This window comes from Myotis daubentonii, chromosome X (assembly GCF_963259705.1).
Source record: "Myotis daubentonii chromosome X, mMyoDau2.1, whole genome shotgun sequence".
NCBI classification, from domain to species: Eukaryota; Metazoa; Chordata; class Mammalia; order Chiroptera; family Vespertilionidae; genus Myotis; species Myotis daubentonii.
Genome location: NC_081861.1, coordinates 14,901,336 through 14,918,080, shown reverse-complemented (window position 1 = coordinate 14,918,080; position 16,745 = coordinate 14,901,336). Strand labels below are relative to the sequence as shown.

The following is a 16,745-nucleotide window of genomic DNA, read 5'->3' as shown; positions in this document are numbered from 1 at the left end:
ACAGTATCCAGAAGGAAGGAAACAATAAAGATCAGAGCAGAAATAAACAACATACAGACCAAAAAAACAATACAAAAGATCAATGAAACCAAGAGCTGGCTCTTTGAAAGGATTTACAAGACTGATGAACCTCTAGCCAGGCTCACCAAGAAGCGAAGAGAGAGGACCCAAATAAACAAAATCAGAAATGAAAGAAGTGAAGCAACAACTGACCCTACTGATATACAAAGGATTGTCAAAAAATACTATGAACAACTCTCCTCCAACAAACTGGACAACCTCGATGAAATGGACACATTCCTAGAAAAATACAAGCATCCAAAACTCAATCAGGAAGAATCAAAAAACCTGAATAGGCCAATAACTATTGATGAAATTGAAACAGTAATCAAAAAGCTTACAGCAAACAAAAACCCTGGACCAGATGGCTTCCCAGGGGAGTTTTACCAAACATTCAAATACGAACTAAAGCCAATCCTTCTCAGACTATTCCAAAAAATTCAAGAAGAAGGCATACTTCCAAGCTCCTTCTATGAAGCCAGCATTACCCTAATCCCTAAACCAGATAAAGACACCACAAAGAAAGAGAATTACAGGCCAATATCCCTGATGAACATAGATGCTAAAATCCTCAACAAAATTCTAGCAAGCCAGATCCAGCATTACATTAGAAAGATCATACACCATGACCAAGTGGGATTTATTCCAGGCATGCAAGGCTGGTACAATATCCACAAATCAATAAACATGATACATCACATAAACAGATTGAGAAACAAAAATTACATAATCATATCGATTGATGCAGAAAAGGCATTTGACAAAGTCCAACACCCTTTTCTGATAAAAACGCTCAGCAAAGTGGCAATAGAGGGATCATACCTCAACATAATAAAAGCCTTATATGACAAACCTACAGCCAACATCATACTCAATGGGCAAAAACTAAAACCATTTCCCTTAAGAACGGGAACAAGACAGGGATGCCCACTTTCACCACTCCTGTTCAACATAGTACTGGAAGTGCTAGCCAAAGCGATCAGACAAGAAGAAGAAATAAAAGCCATCCAAATTGGAAAAGAAGAAGGAAAATTGTCATTATTCACAGATGACATGATACTGTACTTAGAAAACCCTAAATACTCCATCAAAAAATTATTAGATGTTATAAATGAATTTGGCAATGTAGCAGGATACAAAATTAACGCCAAGAAATCTATGGTATTTTTATATGCCAATAGTGAACTTACAGAAAGAGAAATTAAAAAAAAAAATCTCATTTACCATTGCAGCAAAAAAAAAATATAAGATACCTAGGAATAAACTTAACCAAGGAGGTAAAAGACCTCTACCCAGAAAACTACAGGACATTGAAAAAAGAGATAGAGGAAGACATAAACAGATGGAAGAACATACCATGTTCATGGATTGGTAGAATCAACATCATCAAAATGTCCATATTACCCAAAGCAATCTATAGATTCAATGCACTCCCCATTCAAATACCAACAGAATATTTCACAGATCTAGAAATAACTCCCCCAAAATTCATCTGGAATAAAAAAAACACCCTGAATAGCTGCTGCAATCCTGAGAAAGAAGAACAAAGTAGGAGGGATCTCAATACCTGATATCAAGCTGTATTACAAAGCCACTGTTCTCAAAACTGCCTAGTACTGGCACAAGAACAGACATATACACCAATGGAATAGAATAGAGAACCAGAAATTGACCCAAACCATTATGCTCAATTAATATTTGACAAAGGAGGCAAGAACATATAATGGAGTCAAGACAGTCTCTTCAATAAATGGTGCTAGGAAATTTGGTCAGACACATGCAAAAAAAATGAAACTAGACCACCAACTTACACCATACACAAAAATAAACTCAAAATGGATAAAGGACTTAAACGTAAGACAGGAAACCATAAGGTTATTAGAGGAATCCACAGGCAGCAAAATCTCAGATATATGCCGAAGGAATTTCTTCACTGACACAGCTCCTAGAGCAATGGAAACTAAAGGGAAAATAAACAAATGGGACTACATCAAAATAAAAAGCTTCTTCACAGCAAAAGAAACCATCAACAAAACAACAAGAAAACCCACTGCATTGGAGAACATATTTGCCAATGATATCTCCGATAAAGGTTTAATCTCCAACATTTATAGGGAACTCATACAACTTAACAAAAGGAAGATAAACAACCCAATCAAAAAACGGGCAATGGACCTAAACATACACTTTTTGAAAGAGGACATACATAAGGCTTAGAGACATATGAAAACATGCTCAAAGTCACTAACCATCCAAGAGATGCAAATCAAAACGACAATGAGGTACCATCTTCCACCTATCAGAATGGCTATCATCAACAAATCAACAAATGACAAATGCTGGCGAGGATGTGGAGAAAAAGGAACCCTCGTTCACTGCTGGTGGGAATGCAAACTGGTGCAGCCACTGTGGAGAACAGTATGGAGTTTCCTCAAAAAACTAAAAATGGAACTTCCATTTGACCCAATGATCCCACTTCTAGGAATATATCCCAAGAAACCAGAAACACCAATCAGAAAGGATATATGCATCCCTATGTTCATAGCAGCACAATTTACAACAGCTAAGGTTTGGAATCAGCCTAAGTGCCCATCAGCAGATGAATGGATAAAAAAACTTTGGCACATCTTTGCAATGGAATACTATGCTGCTGTAAAAAGGAAGGAACTCCTACCATTTGCAACAGCATGGATGGAGCTAGAGAGCATTATGCTAAGTGAAATAAGTCAGTCAGAGAAAGATAAATATCACGTGCTCTCACTCATTTGTGGATTATAATGAACAACATAAACCAATGAACAAAAACAGATGTAGAGACAGAGAAGCATTGATCAGATGCTCAAAACTCAGAGGGAGAGCAGGGGAGGGTGGGGGTGAGGGGGGAAGATCAACCAAAGGACTTGTATGCATGCATATAAGCATAAGTGATGGATGTGGACAACATGGGGTGAGGGTGAGGGCAGGATTGGGGAGATGAGGGGACATTGGGGGGATAAGGACACATTTATAATATCTTATTCAATAAAGGGGGAAAAAAGATTCTGATTTAATTGGTCAGCTTTGTGGCCTGAGCATTGGGAGTTTTAAAAGCTCTCATGTGATTCTAAGATGCAGCCAGGTTTGAGAACTACAGGATGTAAACCTGAGGCTCAGGACCTGGTCTGAGCAAGTGCCTGGAGCTATATTCATGTTAAGAATGCCTACAGGCTCAAATTTAATCTCATGAAGTCATATTTCTTCAACAGATAATTATTTCCCTGATTATGGAATAAACAGGTGGAACCAGTCAAAATAATTTTTCATATTATCCTAGGTTAAACAGCACTGTTCAAAGGAACTTTCTGTGATGATCAAAATGTTCTATATCTCCATTGTCCAATATGGTAGCCATTAGCTACATGTGGCTATTGTGTATGTGAAAAATGGCTAGTAGGACAGATGAAGTGAAATTTTAATCTCATTTAATTACTCAGATTTAAATAGCAACATGTGGCTAATGTAGTAGACAGTACTACTCTATAAAAAACACAATTAATTTCCTAAGAAAATATATCTTAATGTGTTTTTTGTGTGTGGGGGGGGGGGGGATTTAGATTTTTTCTTTCTACAAGTTGAAGTCTCCCAGGAGGCATATTTTTGCTTTAAAACAGCAGTACAAGTGCTACCACACTTCGCCATGTTGTTAACAGAAAGGCTTAGCATCCTCCCCATGCCTCTCCCACCTGCAATACCTGCTGCTGGCTGCAGAAAGCAGCCATTGTGCCCTTGAAGGAGAGCATCTCCTCTAAGCTCTCTAAACTACTCACCTTTCTGGAATAGTTTGGTTTAGCCCAACTCTAATTTTTCAACTGTTCTCTCTGGAGTTAATTACAAACTACAAAGAATTAAAGAAAATAGGGTCTCCTGACAGAAGGCTACACATGTTCTCCATTTTATATCTACATTTTTTTAAATAGCTTCTCCCAGCCCTCTACCATATCCATGAATTTCTATACTGCACGACTAAGGACTACATTAAGCATTTGGAAGGTCTGCATTATTGTATTGCTGACAACTTGGTGACAGAATACAATTATACTATAGATTGCTTAGGTTTTCTGGGTGATGGGAAGGAATAAACATTATGGAGGGGGCAGTATAGACTGATCTTTTTCACATGCAATTCTCCTGACTGCCAGCCCCATATTCTGAATACTCAAATCAAAAAGCAAAGGCAAGATTTTAGAAATACTGCTGCCATGCTGTGGCCATACACCTTGTTACTTACATATTATGGTGGAAGTTCTGCTATCTTTGCTTTTAAATAGGTGTATGGTTTGTGTGGATTTAATGATGAAAAGAGGTAGGGATAGAATGGATTTTGTTAAAAAAAAGTAACAGCTTCAGTAGTCAGCGGCTATTCCAAGTTTATTTCAAAGATCAAGAAGAAATCTAAAGGTAGATGAACCAATAGGGCAGCATAGGTAAACACCTGTACTCACCGCCTCCCACGATCATATCAAAATAACAACTAAAATGCAGAAAAATCATCATCCAGAAAGCTGGCTAAATGGAAGTCCTACAACAGTGGTTCTCAACCTTGGCTGCACATTAGAATCACCTGGGAATCTTTTTAAAATCCTGATTTCTGGGCCTCATCCTCCGGAAATTCTGTTTCTTTGTTATGGGGTGAGGCCACAACATTAGTAACAAAGAAACAGAATTTCCGGAGGATGAGGACCAGAAATCAGGATTTTAAAAAGATTCCCAGGTGATTCTAATGTGCAGCCAAGGTTGAGAACCACTGTCCTACAACTAAAGAAGAAAGCACACTGAGACTGGGAGGAGTTGTGGAGGGGCAGAACGGGCTGGTCTGACAACTCACCACTTTTTTTTAATCAGGAGGGAGATCGTCTCTCTGTGAAGAGAAAGGGGTCCAAGCCCCACACCAGAAGCCTAGCCCAGGGTCCCAGGGCTGGGAAGAGAAGTCCCGGTAACTACAGGCTTTAAAAACCAGTGTGGATTAGGGCTCAGTGAGACAGAGGCTGCTGGAGACCCAGCTGTTCCTCTTAAAAGGCCGGGCACCATGAACTGAACTTACAAAGTCCTGCTTACTCTGAGTTCCAGCACCAGGATGAGGCTCTGGAGGACAAAGACACAAACAAGGAGGAACTGGATTGTCTGGCATCAAGGGCAGGAACTTGGGGGCAGCTTTCTACCAGATGAAGGTGCTCACAGAGATCATTGTTCCTATGCTGGGAACTCCGGGTCAAAGGGCTGACTGGCAACCATTTCTGTTTGCTCTACCCTAGTGATTCCCTAAGACCCTGCCTCATCCAATTTACAAACCCCACCCAAGCTGCATGCAGCAGCTTTTGCATATGAATGGTCTGTCCTTACTCAGGCTAAAACCTGTCAAACAAGCTGCAGCTGGGTCAAGGAGTTCCAAACCTATCAATAAAAGGACCAAGACCTGGCACCAGCACCAGCCTGCCTTGCTTCACAGCTGGGCCTCATCTTGGCACTTCCAAACCCAATACAAAGAGGAGAAATTTGCAGGTCTCTCTGTAGTTCCTTTTTGGGGGCTTCAGGAAGTGGCTGAATTTGCACTTCCCTGGAGACCCAAGAGCCAGTGTACCCAGTGGTCAGTGTCAGACCATACCAGATTACAACTCTACACATCTATAAGAAACACTCAAGGGACAAACTCAGTGAACACCAAAGTCCCATTGAAGCAAGTCCTGCTCCATAAGGGTGTCTCCTGCACAGCAGCTCTCCCACTATAGTCACAGCTGGTCCTCACAGCCAATTGGTCAATCCCAGTGACACCAACAGCAATCAAGTCTCAACTACATCAAGACTGCTCACAGTCCACAAAGGGGTGCACCTAGAGTTCCCAGATCAGGTGACTGAGGAGGTTGAGCCACTGAACCCTATAGGACACCTACTATGCAAAACCACTCTACCAACTTAAGGAGACATAGCAACTCTATCCAATATATAGAAACAAATACAGGGAAGCATCCAAATGTGGAGTCAAAGAACATGTCATAAATGAAAGATATGGAAGAAAGCAAACTATTAGATAAAGAGTTCAAAACCATAGTTATAAGGTTACTCAAGAATCTTCTAGAAACATCCAAGGTATTTAGTGAGACATTCAAGGATCTTAGTAAGAATGCCAAAAAAAAAAAAAAATGGAAAAGGACCAGTCAGAAATTAAGCATACACTGACTGAAATAAAGAATAATATACAGTGCAGGGATTCAACAGTAGAGTAGAGGATTCTGAGAATAAAATCAACAACTTGAAATAGAGAAAGCAAAAAACACCCAACAAGAAAGCAAACAAATAAGATTCAAAAATATGAAGATAGTGTAAGGAGCCTTTTGGACAACTTCAAGAAATAATGACAGGAAACTTTCCTTAACTGGTGAAAGAAATAGACTTAAAATTCTAGGAAGCATAAAGAGTCCCAAACAAGATAAACCCAAAGATAACCACACCAAGACACGTCATAATTAAAATGTCGTGTAACCGGTTTGGCTCAGTGGATAGAGTGTCGGCTTGCAGACTGAAAGGTCCCAGGTTCGATTCCGATCAAGGGCATGTACCTGGGTTGCAGGCACATCCCCAGTAGGAGATGTGCAGGAGGCAGCTGATCGATGTTTCTCTCTCATCGATGTTTCTAACTCTCTATCTCTCTCCCTTCCTCTCTGTAAAAAATCAATAAAATATATTTTTAAAAAAAATGTCAAGGGCTAAATACAAAAAGAATCTTAAAAGCAGCAAGAGAAAAGCAGTTATTTACCTATAAGGGAGTGCCCATATGACTGTCAGCTTATTTCTCTACAGACACTATGCAGGCCAAAAGGGAGTGGCAAGAAATATTCAAAGTGATGAATAGCAAGAGCCTACAACCAAGATTACTCTACCCAGCAAAGCTATCATTTAGAATTGAAGGTCAGATAAAGAGCTTCCCAGACAAGAAAAACCTAAAGGTGCTAACCACCAAATCAGTATTATATGAAAAGTTGAATGTATTCTCTAAGAGGAAGAAGAAGAAAAAGATTAAAACTATGAACAACGAAATAGCAACAAATATATACTTATCAACAATTGAATCTAAAATTCAAAATAAATGAATAAAAAATCTAATGAACAGAATAAACTGGTGAATAAAATCAAATGAGAGGCATGGAAATGGAAAAGGCTGACAATTCTCAGAGAAAGGGGGGTGGGGGACAGAAAGAGATTAAACAAAGATCTTACATGCATATATGCATTACCTATGGACACAGACAATAGGATGGTGAAGGCCTGGGGTGAGGCGGGAACTGGGTGGAGGGGGGCAATGGGGAGGAAAAAGAAGGACATCTGTGTCCTTCTCAACAATCTATCCTATCTAATAATAGAGAAACATGGTAATTAGCCGTACCTCCACTACCCTTCCCATTGGCTAACCAGGGCGATATTCAAATTAACTTCCAACCAAGATGGCGGCCGGCAGCCAGGCAGCTTGAAGCGAACAGGAGGCTTGCTTGCTCCAGTGATGGAGGAAGTCAACATTCCCCGCCTGCCTTGCCGGCCTCTAAGCTTGCAGTTTAATAAACATTGTTACAAATATAGAAGCTAAACAAAACCCCAGAAACCTGCTTTCAGCCAGCCGGGCTTCAGCCAGCAGGACCGCAACATTGTTTCAATTATAGAACAAATGCAGATCCCTGCTTTCAGCCAGCCGGGATATCAGAGCTGGAGTGAGCAGGACCATAACAGCGTTACAATTATAGAACCCAAACAAACCAGATACCTGCTTTCAGCAGCCGAGGCCTCAGAGCTGGAGCCAAGCCTCAGAGCTAAAGCTGGCCCCGAATGAAAAAGAAAAAGAAAAAAAAGGAGCGGTTGGGAGCTTCAGTCACCCGCCAGCCTGAAAACAGCCCTCAGCCCCTCACCCAGACTGGCCAGGCACCCCAGTGGGCACCCCCACAATGAAGGGGGTGTGACCAGCAGCAAACAGCCATCATCCCTCATCCAGGCTGGCCAGGCACCCCAGTGGGGACCCCTACCCTGAAGGGGGTGTGACCAGCTGCAAACAGCCATCATCCTCTTGTCCAGGCTGGCCAGGCACCCCAGTGGGGACCCCCACCCTCCTCCAGGACACCCTTCAGGGCAAACCAGCCAGCCCCCACCCATGCACCAGGCCTCTATCCTACATAGTAAAAGGGTAATATGCCTCCCAGCACTGGAATCAGCAGAGCAGCGAGGCCTCCCAGCACCAGGATCAGCGGACCCACGAGGCCTCCCGGCACCAGGATCAGTGTGACAGGGGGCAGCGCCCAAACCCCCTGATCACCCTGTGGCTCTGTGTGTGACAGGGGGCGGGGCCACAACCTCCCTATCCGCCCTTCTCTGTTCGTGACAGGGGAAGGCACCCCAACCCCCTGATCAGCCCTGCTCTGTGCCTGATAGGGGGGAGCTCCCCAACCCCCTGATCATTCTGCGGCTCTGTGTGTGACAGGGTGCGGTGCCCCAACCCCCTGATTGGTCCTGCTCTGTGTGTGACAGGGTGCAGCGCCCCTACCCCCCCCCCACGGGCCCTGCTCTGTGTGTGACAGGGTAGAGCCATAACCTCCCCATCGGCCCTGCCCTCAGTGTGACAGTGGCGGCGCCCCAACCTGCCGGGGTCCAGCCCCAGCAGGTCCAGGGGTCCCCAAAGGTGTGGACGGAGTCGGCGAAGAAGGAATGACACAGAGACAGCGTTCAGTTCATCAGCAGCCTAGCCAGGATCTCTAGCCAGGATCTCCAGCCAAGTTCTGGTCTGGATCTCCAGCAAAGTTCTGGTTAGGATCTCCAGCCAGGTTCTGTGTCCATGTTCTCTTGCTAGGTTCTCCAGCCAGGTTCTCCAGGTTCTCCAGTCAGGTTCAGTCACCAGGTTCTAGTCAGGTTCTCTTGCCATATTTCTGTAGTCAGGTTCAGTCCAGGATCTTTTGCCATGTTCTCTCCAGTGAAGTCCTTCTGTCTCTAGAGAACGTTCTGTGTAGGTTCTGTGCCTAGGTTCTGTCTCTCTTGGTCCTGTCTTCTAGGTCCTGTCTCCTAAGTTCTGTCTCTTTCTTTCTTGTTACATCTGTATTTATACCAGTTGATTCAATCCTATCAATCTCTATTACAAAGGTTAGGGCGTTTCTTATCTCCATTCCAGGGTGTAAAGATTATGTAGCTTAAGCATGATTGTTCGTAGTTAAAGTGATTAATTACCCGCCTGGCACTTAGTTGAGAGGTTTTATTCCCTCCCTAACTTCAGGGGAAAATCCCTTCCTGGGGAAACAACCTTTCTCAGAGACCTTGGTTAAAACACATAGTGCCAAGAAGGTGAGCAAACATATTAAGAACAGTATGCCATATATGCCAGGTCCCTTGAAACAGCAAGCATGGACTGGCTCCCGGAACCAACCCCCTGATCGGCCCTGCTCTGTGGGTGATAGAGGGCGGCGCCCCAACCCCCTGATCAGCCCTGCTCTGTGCCTGATAGGGGGGAGCTCCCCAACCCCCTGATTGCCCTGCAGCTCTGTGTGTGACAGGGGGGAGCTCCTCAACCCCCTGATCGGCTCTACTCTGTGAGTGACAGGGGGAAGCTCCTCAACCCCCTGATGGGCCCTGCTCTGTGCGTGACAGGGTACAGAGCCCCAACCCCCCTGATGGGCCCTGCTCTGTGCGTGACAGGGAGCAGTGCTCCAACCTCCCTATCAACCCTGCCTTGAGTGTGACAGGGTGCAGTGCCCCAACCCCCCAATCGACCCTACCCTGAGCGTGACTAGGGGTGGCATCACAACCTCCCGATCCGCCCTGTTCTGTGCATGACAAGGGGCGGCGCCCCAACTCCCCAATCGGCCCTGCTCTGAGCCCAACCAGGGGCTGCACCTAGGGATTGGGCCTGCCCTCTGCCACCCGGGAGCAGCCTAAGCCAGCAGGTCGTTATCTCCCAAGGGGTCCCAGACTGTGAGAGGGCACAGGCTGGGCTGGGAGACCCTCTCTCCCCCCAAGTACACAAATTTTTGTGCACCGGGCCTCTAGTATATATAAAAGGCTAAGCAACCATCCTACTGTCCGACCATTCGACTGGCCAGTAGGTATGACACACACTGACCACCAGGGGAAAGACACTCAATGCAAGAGCTGCCAAGCTGCAGTGACTTGGCAGTGGCAGTTCTCGGGTGATGCACCCTGAAACCAGAGAGGAGGGAACCCAATTCCTCATGAGGCCACACGATTCTACCTTCAGCCATGGGTTATGTTGTTGCTGGGGCACTGTCAGCCCAGAATCTGGTTTACTGCACACTTGCATTTGCGTTCCACGCCCTGTTTGACAGCAACTTTGCAGAGTGCCCTCTTGCATTCTGGGACCCCTCGGGGGATGTTTAAGAGCCAGTTTTGGCCTGATCCCCGCAGGCCAGGCCGAGGGACCTCACCTCCTGGAGGGACCCCGCTCACTCCACAGATGCCCTTCAAGCCATGGTGCCACCCCAGGTGCAGCTGGCTAGGGAGGGACCACGGAAGGTTGGCTCCAGGGCATGTCCAGCCTGTCTTGCCCAGTCCTGCCCCACCTGCCACCTTCTAATTAATTTCCTTTAAATGTGCATGAATTCATGCACCAGGCCACTAGTACAGATTTTTTTTTAAAAAAGAAGAAGAAATCTAGTTTCCCTGGGCAATAAACAGACCAAAAATGAAATTAGCATTAGAATTGGAGATTCTACATTGTGAACTGCTTGATAGCAAGGCCTCTCTGTTCCTAAGTTTTACCATGTCTCTTGGACTTAGTTCAGGACATATAGTCTCAGGGTTTATTTGTTTGTTTTAATAGTTTCATTGAGATATAATTTAAATACTATAAAATTCATTCATTTTAAATGCACAAGTCTATGATTCTTAGTACATTTATATTTGTGTAACCATTGCCCCTCTCCAATTTTAGAACCTTTCTTCCACCACAAAAAGATCTCTTGGGCCCGTTTGGTCACCACTTATCATCAACTGAAAAATAATATTGACTAGGTGTTTTGTGACCAAAAAGTATTTATTTGGGAAAAAAGAAAGGCTCGCAACCCAGTACAAGCAGACATGGAAAGTCACGTGCACACTCTGGCCTGTATGCCAAGATGGAGGGGTATTCATAGAAAGGAAAAGGAAGTTAAAGGAATGGGAAGTTAGAACCATAGACTCTATAATAATAAAAGGTGATATGCTAATTATACCAGCCATCCTTCTGGCCATCATTCCAGACATCCTTCCGGACGAAACTGGGGCCGGAGGGAAGCCAGCCCGTGTCCCAGGTGCCTGCCAGCGACTGGAGGGAAGCTGGTGCTGGCAGCTGGGGGAAGGAAGACCTACTCTTGCACGAATTTCATGCATCAGGCCTCTAGTTTTATTATAAACATAGAGTTCTTCCTGTAGGGTTCTGTGATGACAGAAAGTGCAAGAACTTCTCCCATAAGCCCTAGCTCCTCCCACACACCCTCCCAACTGATTGTTTACCTAAAGTTCCAGTTAGTCATTATCACTGTTATCCCTAACCTTCCTCCAAAATTAAGCAATTGATAATCTATTTTATTTCTGTATGGATTTGCCTATTCTGTATTTTTCATAAGAGGATAGGACTGTTTGTTAGTTGTAAATAAATGGAATCATACAATATTGTGTTTTGTGTCTAGCTTCTTTCTTAACATAATGTTTTCAAAGGTTCATCCATGTCATAGCATGGATCAGAACTTCATTATCTATGAAGGTATAATATCCAAATGTACGACAAGATAACATTTTGTTTTTTCATTCATCATTGACAGATATTTAGGTTGTTTCCACATTTTGTCTATTATGAATAATGCTGCTGTTTGTGTACAAGCTTTAGGACAAATATTTTCAATTCTTTTGGGTATACACTTAGGAATGGTCTTGCTGGGTCATATGATAAGTCTATGTTTAACATTTTGAGGAACTCTCAAACTGTTTTCAAAAGTGAGTACACTATTTTACATACCCACCTGCAATGTAGGAAAGTTCCAATTTCATACCCTCATCAACACATTATTTCCCATTTTTTAATATTATGGACATCCTAGGGAATGTGAAGTCATATATCATTGTTTTAATATATATTTCCCTAATTACTAATGATGCTGAATACCTTTTCATGTCCTTACTAGCCATTCATAAATACTTTATGTGAAATTTTTCATTGAATCAATGGGTTATTTTATTACTATTAAATCATAAAAGTTCTATTTATATTCTGGATACAAGTTTCTTATCAGACATAATATTTGCAAATATTGTCTTTAATTCACTAGGTTATCTTCACTTTCTTAATAATGTTTTTGAAGAGCATAGGTTTTTAATTTCAATAAAGTTGAATTTGCTATTTAAAATCATATATAAGCCATCTTTGCTAAATCCAAAGTCAGAAAGATTTTCTCCTATGCTTTCTTCTAAAAGATTTACAACTAACAAACAGTCCTATCTTCCTACCTCAACAAATGTAACCTCACAACTACCTAAAGTCCAGATTCAAAGATAAAGTTCTTAGACTCTAAGTTCTATATCTAAATGTAGTGACTTGGAGACTACACTTATTCCCCTTCTCTTCTCACTCTGTGGTCACCCCTCACTGTGAGGAACCTCACACATGCCCACTTCCCCTAAGTTGCAAACAGCTGCCTCCTGCTCGTTCTTCAGGCATAGGTTCCCACACCAACTATCTGTGTTACCCTGGGAAGACAGAGCCAGAAAAGGAACTTGTGAAGCTCTGGAAATGGGTTTGTGGACATTTAGGTAGGGAATTCCAGCTTCCTGGGTACCTAATGTGTGGCCTAGAAGGGGCTAAGGGACTCTTTGTGGGCACATCTCCTTGATTCCACTGTCTTCTCCTCAAAGTGAGGCCTTCTAAAGTAAAGGGACCGAGTTATGCTCATTGCATGAATCTAAGTGTGGCACTAAGACTACCAAATCTTGAGGGGGAGAAAATTAGAGGAGAACTAATGGCCACTGGCTCTGTGTGCATGGAGAAACATGCACACAGGAGGACTTGCTCCTCCATGGGCTCTCATCTAACCCTAGAAACCGAAAAGGGCATCCATAAAAGCAAAGTGGGAAAACAACCTCAGAGGAATTGATTCAGTCTTGGGTCTTGCAAACCTAGGCTATTATTTCCTCCATTTTCCTGGCTTGTCTTCCCCAATCAGATTTCAACCTTCATGCCAACAATTTTATCCATATACCTGTGCTTTAAAATGGCTTTCTATGGGTCTTCAAGGCCCTAAGGCTAAGATAGTAGGAACCCATTCATGGGTAAAGACCTCCTGGCTCCAGGCTCTCTTCACCGGTTACATCCAAAGGCAATGCCTCTAAATGTTTCATGAACACCAAGACCACTGTGTACTAGCTGTTCCCCTAGTTGTGTGGATGGCCTGAAGTCCCTCCAAGAATAGAGAGCTCCAATACATCATCACCTTCACAATGAGCTATGTGGTTTGAGTGGGGCCAGCACCTCTGTTCTATCATGCATGAGCAAGCGCTGATAAGGAGGTAGTGCAATGCAGGGAGACATTCAGCTCTGCACTGCCCATTAATGAGTGTGCTTTTGTGTTGCAATTCCCTTGATACAGGTGAGGTAAATCTAAACTTCATTTACTTAGCACCAAAGGCTTCCCCAGGACTTAGGGCCAACTCAACAGCAATCTGTCATTTGTCACACACCTTCTTATGTTGCCTTTCTCTGCTTGGCTGGAACTCTGAGCCATGCTCAAGCAAACATTTCAAAGATTGCCATAGACGCTAGAACACTGTGGTAGTAGAAGCTTAGCAAAGACAGATGCCTCCAAGAGGGGGATGGTAACCAAGTGGTGTGTTTTTTTGGGGGGTGGGGGGGAGTAAATGGGGAATGCTGACACCAGGCAGCAGAATATAGACTGGCATACACTGAAAACATTTGAAGAGGAGGAGGAATTGGAATTGACCCACATATAGTGATGTGGAAGGTACTTCAAGAAAGAAGAAATAGATAGCTACCTGGGTCTCAATTCGGTCCCTATTAGATGCATCTATATTTCAGACACAGAGACAGAGAAATTGGTTTGAACATGATAGTATAAAAATGAAGAAAGAAGGAATGGGTTGGACCACAGCATCCAAGAAAATGGCTGCCCAGGTCCCATTCACAGCACTGATTTATATTCTTTATGGACTCCTGGAAATTTTGGTACTGTTGCTCTATAGAACAATCATGATCAAGCTATGAAATTCCTAATTATTTCTCTCTTCAGAGTTCTATTCACCACCCATCTTCCTTTCCATTCTCTGTGTCAAAAAAAAATACAATAGCTCATGATGTGGAAAGTTCATTTTGATAAATATTGAGTTTTTAATTATTTATTCACTTAGCAAACATTAAGCCCTATGTTGGATATTGGGACTATCAAGATGAATGGAAAAAGTATGGTTCCTGATATTTTAAGATTTACATTATATCAGGGTAGAAGGATAGACAGAAGTAAGCACATAAGCATAAGAGAAATATCATCAAATAATGATAATGACTATGAGGATAAAGTAGCAAAATGGCAAGCAATTGGAGTAAGGGTGGCCAGAGAAAGCATCTTTTTAAGAGAAAATCTTTGAGCTGAAAATTGAATGATGAGAAGGAGGAAGTCATGCAAAGACCTGGCATGGTTCAGTGGTTGATATGCAATCTATGAACCAAGAGGTCATGGTTGGATTCCCAGTCAGGGCACATGCCCAGATTGCAGGCTCTATCTTCAGTATGGGGCATTCAGGGCAGCTAATTAATGATTCTCTCTTATCATTGATGTTTCTCCCTTCCTTTCTGAAATCAATAAGATATATTTTTTAAAAAGGATGTTCTCTTATCCTTTGCAACATCATGGATGGACCTGGAAATTATTGTGCCAAGAGAAATAAGCCAGTCAATGAAAGACAAGTATCACATGATGCCATTTATATGTGGAATCTAATGAACAAAATAAATTAATACACAAAATAGGTCCAGAGGCATGGATGTATGGAATATAGTGACAGATCTCAGAGCGGGGGGGGGGGGGGGGACTAGGAAGAGATTAACCAAAGAACTTATACGCACATATGTATAGCAAATGAACAGAGACAATAGTTAGGTGGAGGTCTTGGGTGGAGTGGGAGCTGGGTGGAGTGGGGAAAAGGAGTGGGGGAAATGGAGGACATCTACAATACTTCCAACAAAAAAAATAAAATTTAAAAAAGAAAAGGGTTCTGTAGATGGGTTACACAACAAGGTAAATGTTCCTTTAACACTACTAAACAGTACATTTAAAAATGGATGAGTTGGTAAGTTTTATCTTATGTCTGTTTTAGCACAATTAAACATTTTTTAAAGTAAAAATATGATGTTATCAGAAAGAGAGAGAGAAACCAAGTCCTTTTTTCTCTTTGCCCACAGGTTAAAATATTAAGAATGAGAATTTGTCTTCTGTGCTCAGTCTTCACCCAGTTTCTATCTCCAATGTCTGGCTAACTGTGTACCTGCCACTGCAGCTCCTAACTGTTCCTAACTCACTTTCTCTTTTCTCTCAGGCCTGTCTTTGCCTTCTTCCTTTACATCAGAGGAATTACGCACATGTGCACACACATACACACACACACACATGCTATATTATATGGGATTTTCAGAACTTGTTGGTTTTATTTTACTTGCCACCAACTGTTTCATGATGGTGTTGTATCTTATAGATGTGGCATTTTGTAGGATATCCTTGGCCTGACCTCAGTGCTTTCAGCTCAAGAGGCTACTACTCACTCTTTGTTAATGGCCGAAACTTCTTGGCCCTTTTCACTCTCTTCACCTTCCTTGGAATTTCTGTACTAGTGCAAGAGGATGTTTTTCTTGAACGCCCATGAAGCAGTCTTTTTATTCTCCTTTGTATCTTCTTCACCTAGAAGGGCAACAGGGTGACCCCAGAAATTCACTGGATGGGAGGAAGAAGATGGCAACAGGATGGAAAAGAGGGTTTCATGAGAAAAGGCACAGGCAAATGAAGGATTTTATGCCAAACAAGAAACAAGCAGGAGTCTTGGGGGGAGGGAAATCAATGGGAAAGAAAAGGAGGAGCTTGGATGAGGTAGTCTCACCTTGCCACCATATCTGGACCTGGGTTGATAGGGGTTCTTCTTCTTCTTTCTCCGTTTTGTGGTTGTTTTTTTTGTGCTTGGAGTTGCTTGTTCCATAACTTTTCTACGTTTGTCTGGTTTCCTGGTAACCTTAGCCATGTTGAACTATCCCTGTGGTCTTCTACAGAGCTCCCAGCCAGACTTAAAAATATCCCTTGCCAGGACAATGAACAGCCACACCCTTCAGCTTTGTTTGTTCAGCAGGCAGTAGTTGATAAGAGGGAGGGGCTTAGACATCACAAAGCACCAGTCTTGGCTCCTCCCTGATGGTGGGGTTGCTAGGGAAACCAATATATGCTGCCTAGAGTTGGAGAGAGTGGTCATTTCCTGAACATTCCCTTAAAGAATTTTCCCAAGCTGGCCTGCTATCCCTTGTCATCATCTGAACACATGGCAGGAAGAATATGTTTCCTTTATATAGGATTGAGTGTTTGGAAATACATCCATATATCTATTGGCAATTGATTATTGAGAAGAATTCTAAGAACATTCAA

The 16,745-nt window shown here is 42.9% G+C and overlaps 1 protein-coding gene across 1 annotated transcript; it reads right to left on the bottom strand.

The window, feature by feature from the left end:
* Positions 1 to 15,872: 15,872 nt before the first annotated feature.
* On the bottom strand, positions 15,873 to 16,350 carry LOC132224941 (spermatid nuclear transition protein 3). Its single transcript, XM_059680119.1, has 2 exons — positions 16,213 to 16,350; positions 15,873 to 16,016 (listed from the first exon to the last, which is right to left on the bottom strand). The coding sequence occupies exons 1-2, from the start codon at positions 16,348 to 16,350 to the stop codon at positions 15,873 to 15,875; spliced, it is 282 nt and encodes a 93-aa protein (XP_059536102.1).
* Positions 16,351 to 16,745: the final 395 nt, after the last annotated feature.

Excerpts from the sequence above, each read along its gene's own strand:
- LOC132224941 (XM_059680119.1), bottom strand. The coding sequence starts at position 16,350 with ATGGCTAAGGTTACCAGGAAACCAGACAAACGTAGAAAAGTTATGGAA. Across the intron at positions 16,017-16,212 it reads GGTCCAGATATGGTGGCAAG|GTGAAGAAGATACAAAGGAG; the intron begins GTGAGACTACCT and ends TTGCCCTTCTAG.